The sequence below is a fragment of the Myotis brandtii genome, unplaced genomic scaffold (genome assembly GCF_000412655.1).
Source record: "Myotis brandtii unplaced genomic scaffold, ASM41265v1 scaffold161, whole genome shotgun sequence".
Lineage (NCBI taxonomy): Eukaryota > Metazoa > Chordata > Mammalia > Chiroptera > Vespertilionidae > Myotis > Myotis brandtii.
Genome location: NW_005355881.1, coordinates 488,884 through 511,280, shown reverse-complemented (window position 1 = coordinate 511,280; position 22,397 = coordinate 488,884). Strand labels below are relative to the sequence as shown.

The following is a 22,397-nucleotide window of genomic DNA, read 5'->3' as shown; positions in this document are numbered from 1 at the left end:
AAGCTACTGAGCCCTCGCCCCTCAGGGAGATGACAAAATTTTCTTTGCAATTAAAATTCCTTTGAAACTGGGACCCAGGAAAATGCAGAGGAGAAAGCTTTTTAAACCAGGGGAAATACTCTTCTTAGCAATTACCATGTGTGCATTTCAACAAAAGCAGTTCTCCTCCCCCCTCCTTGGAAACTGCCCCTGCCTGGGTTCTGCCTCTGCATTCACAGAGGGCCCAGGGGCCTCCCTTGGCTTTCAAAACTTTTCCCTGGCCATTCCTGGCTTCTCTGCCCACTCTTAGCTCTTAGATTCGTCATACATTCCAGCCTTCACTTCGGGCGTTTACTTACAATGTGACTTCTTGTGAGTCCTCCCTTCCCAACCCAATGGCTCTTCTGCTAAGATGCAAGTCCATCTTTGTGCTCACTCTAGTCCTCTCCACTACCTCTGGCCATTGTCTCTCCCCACCTCACAGGGATCTTTCTGTCCTCTGAGCTCACAGCCCAGCCTCTCTGCACAGCTCACTGAACTCTGACCACAGTGCTTTGTTAGAATCTTGGCCTGGGAATCTGATGTTCAATGCATTAGGAAGAGCAGGGATGTTGGAGACCTGGGTTCACTTCATTCATTCAATCAACAAATATTCATTGAGCCATGCATTTGCTAAACCCTAGGGATTAGCAATTTCTATGCTTAGAAATAGGAGGCTAGGTTTTTTGGACCAACACTTCAGTTGAAAAGAGCTAAGACTGCTGGATAAAATAGAAAAAGCATCTTATTAAAGCATCAAAGAGCTGACAAGTAGGCTCTTTGTAAGGAATTACCAGGAATTATTAGGTCAAAACTGAAGGGAAAACAGAAACCCAGAGAAGTTAAAGAACATGGAATCTGCTTTTGTCCTGAGGGTGTTTGCTGATCTTGGAAATTTTGAATTTGTTTTTGATGATCTCACAGCAAAAAGGGAATTAAAATCAAAGTCCATGGCCTGAAAAAGGTGTGCAGTCAAGTAGGAGACCCTCAATGAAAGAAGCTGGGACTCCAGAGGGCTTCACCCTTAGGGTAAGGGTGAACCAAAGGTAACCCAGTCTTGAATCGTGGATTGGCAGCCTCTTCCACACTACTTGAGTATGTCGGGAAACCTCAAGCCTTGAATTTCTTTTTTCATCTTCAACCTTGAATTTTGTCCAAAACAGTAACCCCACAGCCAAGTGCAAATCCTTGTTAGGAGAAAATACCTTCATCCTGGGCTTGAAATTCTTCCTAAATAAATAAATAAATAATCCAAGAACAATGGCCAACACACAGTCAAAGATAACCAGACATTCCAGAAAACAATGAGCTAAGCACTAGAGCTATATTGTAAGCAAACAAATGACATCCCTTGCTTCATGGGGCTTCATGGGCCTTGTATCAAGGCCACTAAGAATCCCTGCATTGCCCAGCCGAGTCACTTCTCTGTCGTTAGTTTACTTGCCTCCCAGCAGCTTACAACATGCTGACCTCTAGTTCCGCTCTTGGTTTCCATGACACCACAGTCTCTTGGATGGCCTCCAACTTCTCTGGCAGTTTCCTCTCAGTCTTTCTGCTTCCTTCTCCTCTATTTCATCTCTGACGTTGGAATGCCCCAAGGATCACTTCTGGGCCTGCCCTCTATCTCTCCCCAAGTGATCTCATTCATTTCCTCGGCATTAAATATCACCTACATGCTGATGAACCTCAGATTTATATCCTCTCTCCTTGGGATTCCAGACTATGCCATCCAACTGCCTGCTACACATCTCTGCTTTCATGTCTTGTGAATGTCTGAAACGTAACATACCTGAAAAGGTATTCTTGTTTCCTCCCCCAACCTTTCCTCCCCTAATTCACTCCATAATGGTGTCACACCATCCAGTGTCAAGCCAAAAATCTGAGTCATCCGGAATCCCTGATTTGAATTCGGGTAGTGATAGACATGATGCAGAGTAGTCAACGTAGAGTTATTTAAGAATTAAAGTGAACTAGACTTGATAGATTGTCCATTGTGGGGTGCAGGGTTGAGAGCTGTCAAGCATGACTTCCAGCCTCTGGTTGGATCATCTGACAGATGTGGTCACTGAGATGGGCACCCTAGAGAACAGGCACGTTTTGAGGAAGAAGAGCATATGTTTGACTTTGGATGTGTTGGGTTGGAGGTTTCCCAGAGGCATCTAAGTGGGGTGTTGAGGGGATAACACCTGAGCTTCAGAAGGGAGGTTGAGACTAAGTTTGGGAGTTACCATAGTATTGATAGTCATTGAAGCCATTGGCATGGCTGAGATTGCCCAGGAAAAGATTGAGGAGTTTGGAGGTGCGATAGGGGAGGATGAGCCTACAAAAGAGCTGCAGAAGGCATTATTGCAGCAGTAGAGAAAAACAACAGTTGTCTAGTTGTGTGTTTCAAATGCCGCTGAGAGGTTGAGGAAAAGGAAGAGTGGAGAACATCCATTGAGTGTAGCAAGATGGCGGTCATCGGTGACCTCTGTGAGCCATCTTGATGCCGTGTTGGGGATGACAGCCAGGTGGCAGCGGGTGGAGGAGAGAGTGGGGGCGAGTAGCCATTGGCATGGCTGAGATTGCCCAGGAAAAGATTGAGGAGTTTGGAGGTGGGATAGGGGAGGATGAGCCTACAAAAGAGCTGCAGAAGGCATTATTGCAGCAGTAGAGAAAAACAACAGTTGTCTAGTTGTGTGTTTCAAATGCTGCTGAGAGGTTGAGGAAAAGGAAGAGTGGAGAACATCCATTGAGTGTAGCAAGATGGCGGTCATCGGTGACCTCTGTGAGCCATCTTGATGCCGTGTTGGGGATGACAGCCAGGTGGCAGCGGGTGGAGGAGAGAGTGAGTGCAGTCGGTCTTCGGAGAAGTTCTGCTGTGAAGGGAAGGGGCTGGGAGCTGCCAGGAGGGATGTGCTTCTTTTCTGTTTTGTTTTGTGTTTTTAAGACGGAGTCTACTTGAGCACATGCAAATTCTGATGCTCAGGAGCCCATTAGAGAGAGGTGAAGTTCACGCAGGAGAAGGAACAATCTGCAGTGTGAGTTATCTCAGATGCCAGAAGGTGTCAGCCGGCTCCTGAGCGCAGATAGGGGACTGACCTCAGACAAGAGGAGGGGCATTTTCTCTGTTGCAAAGGGCGAGAATGGAGGACGGTCACAGATGTGTTTCCTCATCTATAAAATGGGGATAATAGTGCGTGCTTCAGGCGGGGCAGGGATTTGATGAATGGATGCTGATAATGGGCTCGGCCCAGGGTGATAATCACAGGTGGTAAAAGCTCTACAAACATCAGCTGCTGTTATTATCGTTCATCCTCACAGCTCTGATCCACTCTCACTTGTGGGTAATAATAATCAAGCCTCACCTGGTTACAGCACTTGATTCTATCCAGAGGATTCCTTTCACATTCGTCATCTACCTGCGCCTCACAATAAACCTGGGAAGATTTATTTTCCCCGTTTTATGGACGAGAACACTGAGGCTCAGAGAGAGGAAGCGGCTTGACCAAGGTCACACAGCTGGTAGCAGGAGCCAGTCCAGGTCCCACTCCCAAACCCACGCTCTCCCACGCCTTCTCCGTAGAGATGGATGCAGATTGCAGCCTCCCCACCACTGTGCGGCCCCTGCAGTACAGCCCGGTATGTGAACCCCGTTTCCCTCAGTATTTGCAGTGCCCCGTGGATAAAGGGATGGAGGGATCCAAGACTAGAAGCTATAGCTTTAAATTCAGGAAGGAGGGGATGAAGGTTTGCACAAGGTGCTTGCCTTCTTGTTCCAGCCTGAGGCGGGAGATTAGGGGAGAAGATGCCCTACCTGCCAGCTCCACTGCTTGTCAGGAGAGAGAATAAAGACCTGCCAGCAGTTGCTGCCTATCTGTCACCCAGACAGGGCCCTGCTCCGTCTTGGGGGACAATTTGGCCAAAGGAGTTTGCAGTCTGCAGCCCCAGCTGTTCTGACCTAGGGATGTAAGACCCATGAGAAATATTCCCTCCCTCCATCCTCCTATCTATTCAGGCAAAACTGGGTCATAATGAGTGTTCCCACCTCCAAGTAAGACCTAGATCCTCCCCAAGGTGCTCAACATGGCCACATTACTTTCTACCCTCTCCCCCACCTCCCTTACCCTCCTCACTGCATCCACCCGCACTCTGAATATTTCTTCCTCCAAAACTTAGCTCAAGCAGTTCCCTCAGCCTGGCATTCCCTTCCCCCTTCGCTCTGTGTGGTGAGCCCCAACTTACTCTTCAAGGAGCAGTTCAAATGTTACCTGCTGCAGGAAGCCCTACTGACTCCCTTAGATAAAACCAAGCCTTTATTGAGCACCTACTATGTGTTGGTCCATGGGTTAGGCTCTGGGGTATAGATATGCATCAGATCCTGGCCCTGACTCCAGAGGTTCAGGATTGCAATCCAGGAGGAAGAAGTGACAAAGCTGGAGGCCCCTTGGGGATGTGGATGGGAAGCTGCAGAGGAAGTGGGTCGTGATAACTCCTGGTGGGCAGGCTTGGGGCAGGGCAAGTGCTGACCTCAGGCCCCAGACCCAAGAACACAAGTGGCAGGCAGTTTCCCTGGCCACCCTCGTGTCTCCCTGGTATGTGAACGTGTCTTGAGTGTCTTCTGTCTGCGCATCTAAACAAGACGCGTGGGCTGGAGGGAGGCAGCGTGGAGCAGGGGGAGCACTGAGTTAGGAGCATGGCTGTGGATGATAACAATCAAGCTCCCCGGTTACAGCACTCGATTCTATCCAGGTTGCCTGTGTGACGTTGGGCAAGGCACCTGACCTCTCTGTACCTTATCTCCTCCACAGAATGTTACTAGAACTAAGACCTGCCTCATTTGGGTTGCTCATAAATTAAGTGGACTACACATGTGAGATGCTCAGAATGGTGGTATCAAGCATTCAATAGATGTTAGCTATTTTATTACTATGTATTAATTTACTTGGCAGAAGATTTGGGTCCATTATCAGCTCCCCTGTTCACTAGGAAAATTCATCCCCTCTCAGAGCCTGTCTCCATCAGAAAATGAGGCAAGTAGTAGATTTCCAGCTCTGATATTCAGGGACATGAATGACTGGGGGTGGGCAATTGTAAGGGGAGGGAGAGATGATATAAGAAAGAACCAATTGGCAAGGATGTGGAGAAAAGGGCACCCTGGTGCACTGCTGGTGGGAATGCAGACTGGTACAGCCACTGTGGAGAACAGTATGGAGGTTCTTCAAAAAATTAAAAATGGGACTGCTGTGTGAACCAGTGATCCCCCTTCTGGGAATATATCCTAAGAAATCAGAAACACCAATTAGAAAGAATATATGCACCCCTACGTTCATTGCAGTGTAATTAATGACAGCTAAGATCTGGAAACAACCCAAGTGCCCATCAGTAGATGAGTGGATAAAAAAGCTGTGGTACATTACACAATGGAATACTATGGGGCTGTAAAAAAGAAGGAGCTTTTATCCTTTGAGACAGCATGGAGGGTATTATACTAAGCGAAATAAGCCAGTCAGAGAAAGACATGATCTCACTTATATGTGGAATCTAATGAACAAAATAAACTGACAAACAAAATAGGTCTAGAGGTATGGATGCATGGGACAGAAGAACAGACCTTGGGTCGGGGGGACAGGAAGAGATTAACCAAAGAACATATATGCATATATACATAATGCATGGACACAGACAACAGTATGGGGAAGGCCTGGGGTAGGGCGGGGGTTGGCTGGAGGGGGACAAAAAAAGAGAAAATGGGAGACATCTGTAATACTGTCAACAATAAAAAAGAGGGAGGAAGGAAGGAAAGAAAGAAAAGAAAAGAAGAGGGAAGAGACCCAGGGCAGAGCTGGGCACGGAGCAGGGAGGAGACCCCCAAGCAGCCTACAGTGTCCATGAACCTCAAAAGGTCGGTTTGTAGAAGGGAGTTAGCAGCTGCATCATGGAGGACCTTAAATGATAAAACAATGCTTCTAAGGGATGACAGGGCTTGATCAATTATTTACAGATTGTGTCCAATCATTAGAGAGATAATGGGCCCCTCTGCAGAGGCAGTGATCTCCCCATCACTGGTGGAATTCAAGCAGAGGCTGAGGCCCAAGAGAGAATTCAGACATCAGATGGGTGGGCTAAGGCCTTCAGTGGTTCTCAACCTTCCTAATGCCACGACCCTTTAATACAGTTCCTCATGTTGTGGTGACCCCCAACCATAAAATTATTTTCGTTGCTACTTCATAACTGTAATTTTGCTACTGTTATGAATTGTAATGTAAATATCTGATATGCAGGATGTATTTTCAGGGGTCGCGACACACAGGTTGAGAACTGCTGCGGGGGTCTGAAACCCTCTAAGAGACTCTAAAACCCTCCAAAAGCAGCAGTTGGAGGAAGAGGCAGTGGCTTAAGTGGGACTTCAGCACTCCAGCCCTGAAATCAGCTGCTTCCTCTGTGTGTGACCTTGGTGGTTGACCTTGGCCCCAGTTTGCCCATCTACAACACGGGGCTGATGACAGTGTCTGCTTCATGTTGAGTGTGAGGAATAGATGTGACAGCATCGACACGCTTGTTCTTGCTGGGGTTACTATTACCTCTCTGCCTTGGCCTCCTGAAACCCCTCCCACTGTTTGGCCTCTCCTCTCTCCCATCCTAGGAGGAAGTGGACACCCTGGAGTCTGGGGCTCACCAGGCTCCAGCTCAAAGCCTCCCTAAGGAGCTTGCCATGGTTACCAGCCGCCTGAAAGGAGAGGCCATAAATCCTGAGCCTGGGTGGCGGGAGGGAGCGAACCCGTCTGAGGGGCGGGAAGTGGGGCAGCTAAGTGGAATTGAATCTTATTTAAGGAGGAGGCCCACGCCTTCCCGGGGTCTGTAATTTACTGCGAGGTTGACAACATGAAAGCAGAATTTTCAGTGGCATAATCGCTTGGACCTCAGGGAACCGTGGGAGATGAGCTGCGAGGCAGGCGGTGGCAGCCAGGCTTTCAGCGAGATCCCGGAGCTGATCCCGCTGTGATCACAGCAGGTGGCAGCCAGGGGCACAGGGCTCAGAGCAGGGGCCAGGGCCTGGCTGGCTAAGCCCAGGGCTCAGGCCTCGGCTTGTCTGCTGTCGTCTCCAGGGCCAAGGTCAGGCCCTGATTTTTCCAGCAGATTTTATGTAGTGGAACATGCCGCCCAAAACGGCTGTGACAGTGGCTGCTGATGGCCCTCAGCCGACCCCTTCTCAGGGATTGCACTCAGCCAGCGTCAGCTGTCTCACTCAGGCCACGCCCCCTGGATGGGGGGTGGGGGTAACCTGGTTAGGGAGGGGTCTGGAAGCTGCAGGATTCAAAGGCTGGGCCCCTTGCCTCAAACAAGGGGCCTGGAAGCCACAGAGCGCCCATGGGACCAGCTGAGGCCTCACAGCTCAGCTTCTCCCTCTGCCCGGCCCTGTCTCCCTCGCCCCTTCCATGGTGTGGCCCAGACTCTTCTCAGTGAACCTGCAGGAGGCGGATCTCTGTCCAGGAACCTTTTCCAGGGAGCCAGATCGAGGGCCTTCCATCACCAGGAAGCTTTTGTTGTTGCTGTTGTTGTTAATCCTCAGTGGAGGATATTTTTCCTTTTTTTTTTTTTTTAAGGGAGAGTGAATGAGAGGGAGACACACACAGAGAGGAACATCAATGTGAAAGAGACACAATGATTGGTTGCCTCCCACATGTGCCTGACCAGGGCTGGGGATCGAACCTCCAACTGAGGTACATGCCCTTGAACTGGAATCGAACCTGGGACCCTTCCGTCCGCAGCTGATGCTCTATCCACTGAGCCAAGCCGGCTAGGGCAAGAGGCTTGTTTTAAAGCAGCATCTGCGTGTCATGCTGGGTTAGGGTCACAAAGCCTTCTTCCCTGATGGGGAGACTGAGGCCCAGAGAAGGAAGACACTTATCAGGAGCCCATGATATTAGGGGCAGAAGCAGGGATGTCAGACTCCGGCCCACTAGTCCAACTCCTTCATTTTACAGATGGGAAGACCAAGGCCCAGAGGGTTGGGGAAGGGTGTGATTCACCATCTATGACAAGGCGCAGGGCAGAGTAGGTAATGAAGGCAGTGTGCTGGGGTGAAAGCTCACAGCTTTGGAGTTGGGTCCCAGCCATGTGGTCTCGGGCCTCTGTTTTTCATCAGTCACTGGAGAGACTGCCAGTAAAGCCCATCTCAGGAGGATGGGGTGAGGGTTGCCTAAAATAATGACAATAAGACCTCTCACTGGCTGTGTGTGGAAGGAGCGCTTCACATACATCTTGATGAATCACGATGAAGATGTATCGCTCATAGCAGGTGCCCAATGCTTGATCTCCGTTTTACAACCACCTGGTCTGGGGGCTCCCCGGCCAGCATGGGAGTCTGCGAGGGAGCTCCTCCAGACTTGGGGCCGGCTCCGGGGTCAGACTTTCCTAGTTTGAGTCCCGGATTCCCACTTCCTGGCGGTAACGTTGGTTAGTTACTGTACTTCTCTGTGCCCCAGTTTCTTCATCTGTAAAATAAGAATAATAGAACAGACTGTGACACAGACAAAACCTGGTAACTCATATAAAGTGCTTAGTGCTGTGGTTAATAAGCATAGCCTCTTATTTTGAGCTCATCAAATGCATGAGTCTTGACACAAAGAAGCACCCATAAATGTGCCTATTAGTATTATCATTGCTACTGAATCAGATGCTCCGGGTACCTGGGGACCTGCGTTTTGAACAAGTCCCCCTTGCAATGCTGCCAGCATGACCCCGGTCCTCCGACAAGCCTCAGGAACCACAGTTTGACCTCCCATTGTACAGAAGCCCAGCGAGGGAGGGGTCTTGCCCAAGGTCACCCAGCACAGCTGGATCAGAGCCAAGCTTCAGCCTGTCTCCTTGCCCTCCAGCCTAGAGAGCTTTCTCCTGTACCGCAGAGGGACAGATTCCTAATGTCCTCTGCTCAGGTTGCAATAAAAATTAACTACCCTGAATATGAGCATCATCAACGCAGCTCCAAGAGAGGGGACTGAGGGAGACAAATGAAATGTGTCACACATGCTCCTGGGTATCCACGCAGGCTCTCAAATGACTCTTTGAAGGGCCCCACCCTCTTAGGACCCCCACCAGCCTGCTGGTGTCCTCTGCTGGGGCCTGGGTGAGACCTGATGCTCAAGATGGGTGCTCCACACCCTAGCTGGTTTGGCTCAGTGGATAGAACGTCGGCCTGCAGACTGCAGGGTCCCAGGTTCGATTCCGGTCAAGGGCACATGTCCAGGTTGTGGGCTCCATTCCCAATAGGGGGTGTGTAGGAGGCAGCTGATCATTGATGCTTCCATCTCTCTCTCCCTCTCCTTTCCTCTCTGAAATCAATAAAAAAATATATTTAAAAAAAAAAGATGGGTGCTCCACGAGACTTTGAGCGAGCAGGGCTGAGGGTGGGGCTTGGCCCTTGTCCAGCCCAAGTTCCCGTTTCCCCTCCCCACTCATTTGTGCATCTAACAGGTGGCTGCAGGACCACTGGAATGTTGTGTTTTACCCTCTGGGGTAAGGGTGAGAGGTGAGGCCTTCTCCCCAAGGTTTCTAGGGGCAAAGGGCTCTGCTGACGACCCCCAATCTCTGTCCCCAGGGATCCTCTGCACAGATGAGCTTTAATAGACTCAAGTCTGGGGGACCCTCCCTCTGACGGGAGCTATGTATTCCAGGAGCCGGGTCAGGGAGGAAGCGACCCAGAGGCAGCATCCAAGAGCTGGAATTGTGTGTGTGTGTGTGTGTGTGTGTGTGTGTGTGTGTGTGTGTGTGTGATGTGAGCAGATGCAACAGACAGAACAATGGGAGACAGACAACCAAGGAGTCAGAACAGGGGAGAAGAAGATGGAAGGAAAGGAAAAGATTGACTAGAAGGAAAAGCAGGAGACGGGAAAGGAGAGGAAAAAGGAGAACGGATACAATAGATACATAAATTGGGGCACAGTCATGCAGTGGAATACAACACAGCAGTGAAAAGGAATGCATGCAAGAACAAATCCGCATCTCAAAAGCATAATGCAAACAAGATGCAATAGAATGTGTGCAATATGGTTCTAGCTGTGTCGAGCTCTAACACAGCACGGCTGTATTAAGACTTTAGGAATGCATAATTAGGTGGTAAACTATAAAGAAAGGCAGGCAAATGGTAGCATCAAAGCCAGGATGGAGGGAAGCAGTGGGTTATGGTCGAGAAGGGACGTAGTGGGGCACTTCTGAAGAGGAGCTGATCTTCAGTGTTTTGATCAAAGGGTGGATCTGTGGGGTTCATCTTGTAATTATTTGTTAAACTCTGCATTTATGATTTATGCACTTTTCATTATGAATGTTGAATTTTACTATTTTAACTGATTACAAAAGAAGTCCAGAAAGAGGAGGAAGGTGAGGGGAGGGAGCCGTGAGAGGGAGAAGGGCCTCCTGGGGCTCTGCTTGGCTGGCAACACAGCGGGCCCTGCCCCCCATTCGGCCACGTTTGTAAAATGGAATAAATATTGACACGGCCAGGATGGTATTCAATTTGTCCTGATCACTGGGCTGCGGTGAGTTCTGACAGGGCGCGGTGTAAAACAGCAGCTCGGGATGTAATTTCTACTGTCAACATGATGTACAGCAGGCTCTGCCTGCGGCACCGGCAGGCGGGCAGGGCGGGGGCAGGGCAGGGAGACAGGTACAGGCTGGGGGCACCTGGGGTGCAGGGTGCCAGGCGGGCCACCTCTGGGCAGGTGAGCAGTGGCAGCCAAGGGGTGTGTGTGTGTGTGTGTGTGTGTGTGTGTGTGTGTGTATGTGCTCGCGCGCACGTGCACGCATACATGTGTGTGTTCATAACTTGCGTGGGAGGTCAGGCCCAGGAGCAGTGTCAAGAGGTGTTGCAGGAGGGACATGGTTCATGCTCAGAGCCAAGTGCAGGCCGTTCCTTCCCAGCAGCCACTAAGCACCTCTCTGCTTATCCTCATTGCCCTCCTCCTGCCACAGCCTATGTGAATGTCAGATCCACACCAACTAGCTGTGTGACCTTGGGCAAGTCCTGCAACCTCTCTGAGCCACTGTCCGTCCTTCTGTAACAGAAATTTGAAAAAGAGCCGTCGTGAAAATTCAATCAGACCTTTGATATAAAGCGCCTGCATGGAACTAAGTGTTGCCTCTTATTATGAGCTAATTGGATGGCACCATGCCTGGCACGCGGTAAAGGCTCTATAAATGTTATCTATCTCACTGACTCAGAATCAGCTCAGTATACGCACCTTGCCTCCCTTTCCTCCTTCTCTATTCCTTTGATCTGCCAAGGCTGTTCCCCAAAGGAACAAAGCTCGGGACAGACCCCACTGTGCCCCGTTGCCCCAGCATTCTTAGTTAAGTGGAATGGAGTTGTGACAGGGTGATACTCAATGTACCTTATGGGGCTATAATTGTGAGGCGTAAGCAAGGTAAGGCACAGAGAGTGCTTGAACAGTGCCTGGCTCTGAGTAGGTGATCAGTACATGTCGGCTAAGACCAAAACCCAAACAAGGAGTCATTCTCGATGTCACTTCCCCTCATTCCCTACATCTGATTCATCGCCAAGCCCTGTCCATTTTGCTTCCTAAATATATCAAACCTGTCACCTTTTCTCCTTCCCACAGCGGCCTTCCTGATCTGCGCCTCCACCACTCTCTCTCCCAGACACTGCCCCCACCTCCACTGGCCCCTGCTTCCAGGCCTGCGAGTGGCGTCTGTTCTCTAAGTGGCAAGCACAGTGAGCGCCTTAAAAACACAAATCTGATCACCTCTCCTTTGCTAAAAACCCCTCAATGCCTTCCTCCTGTTCTCGAGCCAAAATCTAAATCTCTAAGCCTCTTTGTATCAGCCGCTCCCCCTCACACTCGGAGCTCTGGCCCTCGAACTTTCAGTCCCTTGAGTGTGGCTTTGCACATTCGTTACCTGTGTCTCGCATCCTTTTGGTTTCCGTTCCAAAACCCTTTTCTCAGGACATTGCCCTCACTGACCACACCCATCCCTCCCTAGTGACGTGTGTCTCCTATTAAGTCTGGGGTCCCTGGTACTTTCTCTTTGTGGAACTTGGCCAGTTGGTAATTGTACATTCACTTGTGATATTATTGCATTAATAAATGTATCCCCTCCTTGCGTGTGCATGCACGCGTGTGCGTGCACACACACACACACACACACACACACAGAATGGAAGGCCTTGCTACATCCTCAGCCTCTAGCACAGTGCCGGCATATACCAGTAGTAGGTGCTCAATAAATATTTGATGAATCAATAAATGGAACAAGCAGGAGGAAGTGATACCAAAGAAAGACATTACAGTTGCAGTAACCAAGCAACTCCATCACCTGTCCTCCATCCATCCATTCACCCATCCTTTGTCCGTTACTCACACATTCAGTAGCACTCACTCTGAGCACGGCACGGACGTATGAGTTGAAGGCAGAGAGCAGCATGGAGGTGCTCACAGCCAGCACCTCCACGCTGGGTGCTGGGACCAAGCCCAGGGAGAGCGTGGTTCTGAGCCATGGCTCATGAGTGAGCTCACTGGGGTCACGGGGAGGAGGCAGAGAGACTAATGGAGAAGAGGGCAGTTGGCCTGGGCCCGGAGAGGAGGGTCAGGGTTAGAAGTGGGGCAACAAGGGAGAAGGACATTCATGGCAGAGGGAACAGCAGGAGCAGAGGCCCAGAGGCATGAAAGTAGTAAACAGTTTGTGGTCCCATCTGCCCAGAGAGACGGATACATGAGAAGATGGGGGTGACAATAAGCACAGTGGGCAGGCCCACATCTTGCAGGGCCTTGAGCAGCCGTGTGGGTAGTCGCTAAAAGTACAGGCTTTGGAACTGCACAGCCCAGGATTCAAATCCTGGCTCCACAACATACAACTCGTGTGACCTTGGGCAAGTCACATGAACTCTTTGTGCCTCAGTTTCCTCATCTGAAAAATGAGGGCAAATAACAGTGCCCACTCAAAGGACTGTATGTGGAGTCATTGAGCATGGAAAAACCCTGTGCTGCTCTGAATGGTAACTAAGGAATGCCAGGTCCAAATCTGGACTCTATCTTGAAGCTGAAAGGGAGTCGGGGAGATTTTAAACAGGAGAACATTACAGATCAAGCTGGGCTTCGTGAAGGCACACCTGGCAGGCTCAGCATAGACGGGGGCAAGACTGGGAGCCTCAGACCAGCCTTTGCAGATGGGATAACCATGTATATGGGATGTGTATGGCCCCAGGCTGCACATCCCCTCTCCCCTGACCTCCCACCTTTGCCTCCCTGGGTAGTGGTTCGGCTACCAAGCTCATAAGCTTTGGCAGATACATCCTGACCCCACACACAAACACACTCAGAGATGTAAAGCCCGTATGGAACAGGGCCCCAAGCAGATACTCTACACTTACTGAGCACCTACTGTGTGCAGGGAGTTGTTCTAGGTACTGGGATACAGCACATGTGTGCTGCCCCTAAACACATCTCTAGTGATGCAAATGCACACGTGCTCAGGCGCACACATGCTTGTGCATGTTGAGGCACTCCCAGGTAGTAACTGGGGGCAGGGCAGTGAGAGTAGAGCAGAGACGGGTGCCTCTGGCCTGGAGGGAGAGAGCACTTCCCCAGGGAGAAGGCAGCAGCCAGCGCAGTGAGCTCGGGGCTCAGGATCCAGCGGGCACAGTGCCCTTGGGACTCAGACGGGGCAGACAGGAGCCAGACTGGCAGACCTGGGAGCCAGGTGAGCATGGAGACATGACATGCTAGTACGTGCCAAGCTAGTGTGCAGGGATGGAGTGAATGAATAAATGAATGAACAAATGAATGAACTGCCTCTTCCTGCATCGCCCTCCCCCAAGACACCAGCTCAGCACTAGAGCAGGAGGCAACCACAGGGTAAGCCCTATACAAATCTTCACTCTTGCTGGCATGAGGTGCACTCATGGGCCTCAGAGCAGCTGTTAAATAAATACATGACTGAATAAATGCATGACTGAGTAGACAAATATCTGTGAACCCCTTTCACCTGGTCAAAATACTTTGCACGTAGTATCCAGTAATATTTGGGACCAGAAATAGTAATAATACCAAGAATCATTATCATTCCAGCAGCTAACATTTATTGTCAAAGACCCCTTCACATGCATCATCTCCTTTAGTTCTCACATTGGCCCTAGGAGATGAGCACTATTATTCCCATTTTTCAGGTGAGAAAACTGAGGCTCAGAGAAATGGAGCCAATTACCAAGATCACACATACAGTCAAACAGTGGAATTTCAGCTCAAACCCTGGTCCGATGTTGGACCCCATCCCATGGTCTTAGGTCCCCTGAATGTTAAATTCTGCCCCAGAGACATGGCTAGGAAGATTATCAGGAAGTTCGCAGGAGGCAGGGATGAGAAGCTCCAGGCTCCCCATAAAGTCTCTCCTGCCTGGGGGTTCCCGTGCCCAACCCCTCTTCTTGGTCTTGGCAGAGAGAGAGCTGGGAAACCAATGTGGAATGGCTAGGATAAGAAGCCCTTCCTTTGTCCCCAGGGAGACAGCCAGATGACAAAGGAGGGCCTGGAGCCACTGAGCTGGCAGTCGTACAGCCTTGGCAGCAGTGGTACCCAGGCACCGAGAAATCAAGAAAGGACATGCTGGCTATCCAGCCCAGGCTCTGGAAGGACACAGTGTGGGCAGTGGTGGTGAGGCCCAGAGCCTTGGCGGGGCCACAGCAAATCGGCAAGGTTGGCAGCTTCTCGGTGACAGGGAAGACATGTTGCCCAAGCAGCTCCCCAAATCTGCCGGAGGCAAGACTGTCCTGAGTCCCTCACAGGCCCCAGCTCTGCCAGGTCTGTGCGGGAAGGGGTGGGGGGAGGGAAGAAGGAAGAGGCATGGTCTCTGTCCTCCACAAGCTTCTCATCACAGATGACAGGGCTCCCAGAGGAAGACCCAACCAGATGGGAGGCCGTTCAGAGGAAAGAGAGGAAGGGTCTGTAGGAAGTGGGGCCTGGGATTCAGTGGTCCAATCGCGTCTTCAAGGACACAGATGGTTCCATCTTTGCTTGGTAGGTTCCTTCGGCCTCTTGGAATGGCTCCCTTCACTGTCCCCAAATGGCTGCTGTAGCTCCAGCTGTCACCTCCTCACACATGAACAAAAACCAAAAAAAAAATGTTTCTTCTCAAGACATCTCTTTTTAAAAAGTAAAAAACTTTCCCAGAAGCTTCCCAACAATTATCCCTTTATATTTTATTGGCCAGAACTGTCACATGATACTTTCTAATCCAATCAGTGGTGAGGAGAGGGGAATGGCTCTTATTGGCTTAGATTAATCATTGTTTGCAAGGGAGGGGCTGAGCACATGACCAAGCTGAGGTAGGATGAACTGAAACTAGAAAGAAGGATAGGGGGATGAATTGGCTGTTCGCCAATCTTTTATTTTTCCCATCACTCTCTTTTACACACCATGAAAGTCAGGCTGCACTATTCAGTGCTTCTGTTCGTGCCCTGAGGTTTCCTCTGCTCATGCTCCGCTTTCTTCATGTACTTCCCTACCTCATCTCCCCATGTCCAATCCTCCTCACCTTTTAAGAATCACCTCCTGTGCCCCTCTTCCAGGCAGCCCGCCATGGTTACCCAGCTAGACACGAGCTCCTCTGAGTCTTTGTTCATGGTTTTCCTATACTTCCCATGTTTTCATGCTTTATTTTGGTTCGTTTGTTTTTATATATTTCTCCTATTCATCTGTGAGTATGTGCATTTAATTCACAGGGCTTGGCACACAGTAGGTCTTCACTAGATGTTGGTCCACTGGGTAAATGGGTGACTTCAGAGATTTCTCTCATTAGAATCTGGTGACTTTGCCACAGGCCTGTTAAGAACAGGGCAGCAACCTTGGCTTATTAGAACACCAAACCTCCCCACGGCTCAGCACAGGGTTTGGCACACAGTAGGAGCTCAATAAATGTTAATTGAATAGATAAATGAGTAAATGGCACACACCAGGTGTGTAGTAAATCCCAAATGAATGTTGCCACTCTCTATCAGCGGTGGGGAACATCCCAAGAAATCATTTGGTCTGGCCCTGCCAAGGCACTAGGGGTGAGTTAATTAGATGTTTGACCAAATATAGCAGGCTAATTTTTAAGTTGATAATTTTGTATGGCCCGAAAATGATGCTATAAATATCCAAATGGCCCTTGGCAGAAAAAGGGTTCCCCACCCCTGCTAGATGGTGAGCTCCTGGAGGGAGGAATTATGACTTTACATCTCTGTCACCCCCAGGGTATCTAACTCTGTGTCTGGCCCAGAGTGGATGCCCTGTAAGGGTTTGTGGAATGAATGCATGTCTCTACCCTAGGCTGTGAGCACCTTGAGAGCAGGGATCACATCTGGCCTGCTTCCGGGCTGTTGAGCAGCACTTACCCGTGGCGCTGCCGCCATGCATATGGAAATACGACATCACTACCTGCTAAGTAGTTGCCGCCCCAATTGCCTGAAGTCCATCCAACCCTGGTCATCCTACACCAGTGATGGTGAACCTTTTGAGCTCAGCGTGTCAGCATTTTGAAAAACCCTAACTTAACTCTGGTGTCGTGTCACATATAGAAATTTTTTGATATTTGCAACCATAGTAAAACAAAGACATATTTTTGATATTTATTTTATATATTTAAATGCCATTTAATAAAGAAAAATCAACCCAAAAAATGAGTTCGCGTGTCACCTCTGACACGTGTGTCATAGGTTCGCCATCACTGTCCTATACCCTGCAGCAGGGACCCCTGGTGGTCCCCAGGTTCCAGCACCCAAAGGGGTGATCCCTGGCTCAGCAGGGGCCTCTGAAACCTGCTTCTGCAGCCACGGGGTTGGTGTCCATGCTGTTGTTATATTTCCCATATTGTCCCTGCACACTGTGTACCCACCAGAGCGACGGAGCCTCAGTGGGACCCAGAGCACAGCAGGTAATGGAGCACTTCCTGAAGGCTGACGCTGTAGGGAATTCTCCCCTGGCTGTGTGGGAGCTGGGAGGCAGGTGAGCACAGCCCAGGTGGGGACTGGGGCTGAGCCCTTCTTCTCAGATCCACTAGCAAAACTCGTAGCTTCAGGCAGCAGCACAGCAGAGCCTCACCAGTTCTTCTTGGAGGCTCAGGGTCCAGTGGTCCCTGGAGGATGGCAGCCCTGTCACAGCCCCAAGGCAGGAGCGATGAGGAGGGGGGAGGAAGGGATTCCAAGGTGGTGTCTGCCTGACTCATCCAATGCAGCTGCTAGCATTCCTTGGACACCGAGGCATGTCCTGAGCCTCTGTCCTGAGCCCTCCCTGCTGGGTAGGGGTGGGAGCCAGGGAAGCAGGCAAAACAAACCTTGACAAATCCCTAGAGGGCCCGTCACCCACCCACACATAGGTCTCCACCCACTTTCCTCCCAGTCTCTCTTGATCACACTGCAGTCAAAACGGCACACCCACCACTCCACCAAAATAGCTTTCATCAAGGCCACTAACGACCTCTGTGTTGCTAATGCGATGGCCAGTTCAAAGTCCGCATCCGACTTGATGTCTCGGGAGGGTGACCGTATAATTTATCATCAAAGCTGGGACTAAAAGGGGGTGGGACATTCTTAATAGTTATGCCAGGACAACAGATGCAAAGTAGAACCGTCACAGGCAAAGCTGGACACCCAGTCCCCCACCTCACAGAGCACTCAGCACAGCTGCTGACGCCCTTCCAGCCCTGTCCGCTACTGGCTTCCAGGATAGCTCCTCTCTGCTCCCTCCCCGCCCCTCCTCTCCTATCATTTTCAGTTTCCTTCCCCCTTTCCTCCTCACCTCCCCGATGTCTATAAGCTGAGGTGCTGGGCCTCTTCTTCATCTACACTCACTCCTTGGTGAGCTCAGCCAGTCTCAGCTCCAAATACCACCCAAATCCCCGAATTCATATCTGCAGCCAGGACCTCCCCTTGAGCTCCTGACGGTCGGCTCCATGGCCTGCTTGGCATCTCCAGTGGGTGTCTAACTGGCATTTGAATGTGGCATGTCCAAAACTTGATTGTAACATGACCAAACGAGTCCCTGGTCTCCTCAGATCTGCTCTGCCCACCGTTGTCTTCCGCTGGGCAAAAGGAAACCCTGTCATTCCCATTGCTCAGGATGCAGGCACCGTCACTTCTGACCCATCAACATTACTTCGGTTCAGCCTCGCTTCTCAGCACCTGCACTGATCCCACTTGGAGCAAGCCACCTGAATTATTGAAATAACCCCCTCACCCCCATCCAGCTCCAGCCTTCCTCTGTTTTGAACACAATAGCCAGACAGAGTGATCTTTTGCAACAGAAATCAGATCATGTCACTCCTTTGCTCAAACCCTCTTAGGGGTCCCATGTCACTTGCAGAAAAAACCCAAAGGAGACCCTGCAGGCCCTGACGCCCACCTCCATCTCTCTAACCTCATCTGCTGCCCCCCTGCACTCACTCCACTTCAGCAGCACTGTGCTCCTTGCCGTTCCTCCTGCACGCCAAGCATGTGCTGACCTCAGGGCCTTTGCACTTGCGGTTCCCTCAGCCGGGAATGTGCACAGCTCCCCTCTTCCCTCCCTCCAGATCTCTGCTCAAATGTCATCTTAACCATGATGCCTTCCCTGACCACCTTATATAAATCATCACTTACAATAGATGACTGAGAAAGAAAATCCCCCATGTCAGCATTTCCTATGCTCCTTACCCTACTTTGTTTTTCTCCATAGCTCTTAGCATCTACTGGCATGTTATTCATTTATTTGTTTGTTGTCTGTGTCCCCTTCTAGACTTACAAGGTCAAGGACTCTTCCTGTTTCTTTCCACTGTGCCTAGAACAGCACAGAGTAGAAACTCACAAATATCTGTGGAATGAGTGAATGTGTACCAGGCACACACACATGCGCGCGCGCACACGCACACACACACACACACACATGCTGACATCTGTGATTGCAGGCACACGCCAGCATGCACATAGGAACCACATGCAGACACATGAACCTGAGGGCACATGGATTATAGGAGGTGAGGCTGCAGAGTGGGCAGGGCAAAACCAACGTTTACTGGTTTGGGCTGGGACTCGGTTTGTAATCCCATTTGGGATTAAACAACTATGTGGTCGGTTGAGACCTGAGGCCCAGAGAAGGCCACCAACATGCCCAGATCTCATGGTGAGGCCCAGCAGAGCCACAAGCAGCCGTAGGCTCCACAGCTGCGTCCCCTGAGCGACCCTGAACGTCAGGACTGGGTCCTGTCATTGACACCCACTCAGGAAAAGCAGCTGGAGCAGGAAAGGGAGGAAGGGAAGAAGAGAGGAGGCCGAAGTGTCTGCGGCAGAGCTGTGCAGAGCGGTGAAGAGTTGGCAAACGGCCAGGAAACCTGGCCAACACGCCCGAGGGAGGACCTGGTGGGCTGCGGCAGGAAAGCCTGAGTGGGAAGGAGAGATGGGGGCTGTGAGGGCCCCGCCCCTCAGACCATAGTGCAGGGTGTTCCCCGTGCAAGGGCGCCTGGCCAAGGGGGCAGGTGGGGCTGAGGTGCAGTCCCTGTATCCTGCCAAGCATGTCCCTGGCACCGGGCTGCATTCCCTCCGGAGGGCATCTTTTCCCATTCCCCAAAGGTTCCCTACGCCACGGGGAACCCAAGTCCTGGGTTCGAGGTTTTGCTCCATCACCAAGTATGCCATGCAACCTTGGACAACACTCTTGGACTTTACCCCTTTCTAACGTGGGATTTGACCGCAAGCCTTTGCCCCAGGCAGCCCTTCCGCAGAGCACTTCCTCTCCTCCCAGCACCCCAAATTCCACATGTCCAAATCCTTCCTGTGCCTCCACTTCCAGTGCCACCCTCTCTGTGATGCTGTGTTCTCTGCAACCCTCTGTGCTGTGCTTGTCCCTCAGGTCAGGACCCACATCATGAAATGCCCGTTTGGCCATGTTCCATTTCAGTCTCCTGTGGTTTTGACTGTACAGAATTCCTCCCAGGGCTTCTCTAAACACTCACAAGAAAATGGAACCTGCCTTCCCTCCTCCAGGTCCTGCCTGACCTGCCCCAGACCCCTCTCTCCTGCCTCATCGTCAGCCACTCCCGTGCTCTATACCAGCTACAGGGGCCTTCTCGCTATTCCTCAGCTTGTTCCAGCCTCTGGGTCTTTCCCCAGGCTGTTCCCTCTGTGTGTGGAACTATTTTGTGCTCAGCTCCTTCTCATCCTTTCGGATCTGCTAAATGTCACCTCCTCTGAGAGGCCCTCCCTGATGTCCTATAACATCACACCCACCCCAGCCCTTTCATCATTCTCCTCCTCCCTTTTTCCTGCTTTATGTTCCTTCTTAATACTTATTACTCCGAGAAATTATGTTGTAGATTTCTTTCCTTTATTACCAGAAAAGCAGCTCCATGAGGGCCAGGACTTTATTGTGTTTATTGCTTTGTCCCCAGTGCCCAGCACAGTGGCTGGCATTAGGGAGGTGCTGGTAAATATTTGTAGAAAGAGTAAATGAATAACAAAAGAAATGCATCTCTCTCCTGATGTAAAGCTGATTGCATCTTGCTGTCGTTCACAGAGAAATTCTTTTTAAAGTTGAATAGATGAATGAAATGCATTTCTGTCTCCCCAGTTGTAGAATATGATAATGTTTGATGAATGAATGAATGAATGAATGATTGAATCTTAGTGTGGTACGTACCCCCTCCCCCTTGTAAAAGGTGCCACCAAGATAAAAGAAAAGAAGGAAGAAAGGGAAGAAGAGAGAACAGCAATGGGTGCCTGCAAACACTGGGAGGTCTCCTCTGGTTTCCCCCTCCTGGGTGCCCCCCCCCCACTCCGGCCCCCTTCCCATCAGCCCCTCCCCTCTGCATCTCTGCAAGGCTGTGATGAGCCCTGGAACTGCCTGACAGAGTCAGGGGAACAGTTCCTGCTGCACGCAGGGAAGTCATAAGCTCCAGGAAATGAAGGCTCCGGAGCAGTGCCTCCTCCTCACCCATAACTCCAGCCTCATTACGACCAGCCCAGGCCATAATGTGGAGAATCAAAGCCGGATCCCCGGAGGCCCCAGCACAGCCCCCAGGACTGCGACAGGGGCCACCAAGGTGGGGGAGGGTTCGCCAGCATCCCTTGGTTCTGTCATCTCACCCAGGCCCCTCAGAGTTGGCAAGGGGGGGGTCAGGGGGGACAGGGTTGATGGGGATGCTCACAGCAGGGTCGCAGGTGGTCCTGACCTCCATTAGTTCAGGGGCCTGGAGGGAAGGAGGGAACAGGCTGCTCAGGACTCCTCCCCTCATCCTTCCCCACGGACTGGACTGTTGGTGTTTTCTCATCAGCATTGCCCTGAAATGCAGGTTTAACCCCTGACTTACAACAGAACCCCTTCCATATAGAAATTCTGGAGCCACTACTGGGAAAGAGCACTGAGTAGTCACACATCCACAAAATGGGTACAAGACACCAACTCTCAGCTCTGACTCACATGAGTTAGTGAGTTAAGGTCAAGAGAATTGCCCACGGTGGCATCCAGTCAAAGGAGGGGATCTGAGTTTCTTCTGCCCTCCCCCCCCACTTCCTGTGTCCACAGGAGGACCTGGCTGGGGCCAGGTCATTTCCTCCACATCCTCTGCCCAGCCGCACACCTCATATGCCCAACGTAACTCCTCAAACTAGCCACACTGCTGCACACTCCTTTGCTGGATGCCCATGCCTTTCTTTCCACCTACTCAGGTGCCCCCTCCTCAAGAGGCAGTCCCGATTCCCTCCCACCCACCTGCCCCTTCCGGACACCTGTGCCCACTCTCTCCCTGAGCCCTGTAAGTCTCAGGTTGCACCCCCTTTGATAGCCCTGATCACTCGCCACCTGGCATTTAGATTGTTACTGGGGGTCTTGTCTCCCACCCACTGAACCGAGCTTCTGTATCTCTGTCCTAGCATCCTGCCCAAATCGGCCACAGTCAAAACTCAAAGGAACTGAGTTGTTGAACTGAGCTGAACTGGCGTGGGGAGAGGAGGAGGGGAATTGAGCCCCTCACCTCCACTCACTCTTCTCAGTGCCTGGAACTCCTCCGTTAAAGCAGCGTTGCTGTCCCCTGTAAACACCCACATTAAGCTATTATTCATCATTATTGCTTGAGTAGGAGTGAGTCCCTCAGATCCTTTCTTGCCGAAAGCAGGATCTGATGGAGGGTGGGGAGGAGAGAGATGGATTGATCTGGGGCCTGCGCGCTGGTCCGGGAGAGGGGAGGAGGGGTGTCTGAGCCTCTGGGAAAGGAAGGGTTTCTGGGAGAATGTGGAGACGCCAAAGGCAAGTTCAGAGGGGCTGTGACCCCCAAAGTCGCATGAGGTGCCTCCAACAAAGACCCTGCGGGACTGGGTGCCTCGCCCCTGAAGGTGTGCGGAGGGACTGGCATGAGATCCGAGGCCGCCCTGGGCTCTGCTTTGG

At 51.1% G+C, this 22,397-nt stretch overlaps 1 protein-coding gene across 1 annotated transcript in view; it reads left to right on the top strand.

The window, feature by feature from the left end:
- Nucleotides 1-2,277: 2,277 nt before the first annotated feature.
- CDH22 (cadherin 22, type 2) overlaps nucleotides 2,278-22,397 on the top strand; it is a 125,052-nt gene continuing 104,932 nt past the window's right edge. The window contains exons 1-2 of the mRNA XM_014536384.1: nucleotides 2,278-2,317; nucleotides 3,584-3,639. Coding sequence (XP_014391870.1) covers nucleotides 2,278-2,317; nucleotides 3,584-3,639 — 96 coding nt within the window. The remainder of the gene's footprint in view (nucleotides 2,318-3,583; nucleotides 3,640-22,397) is intronic.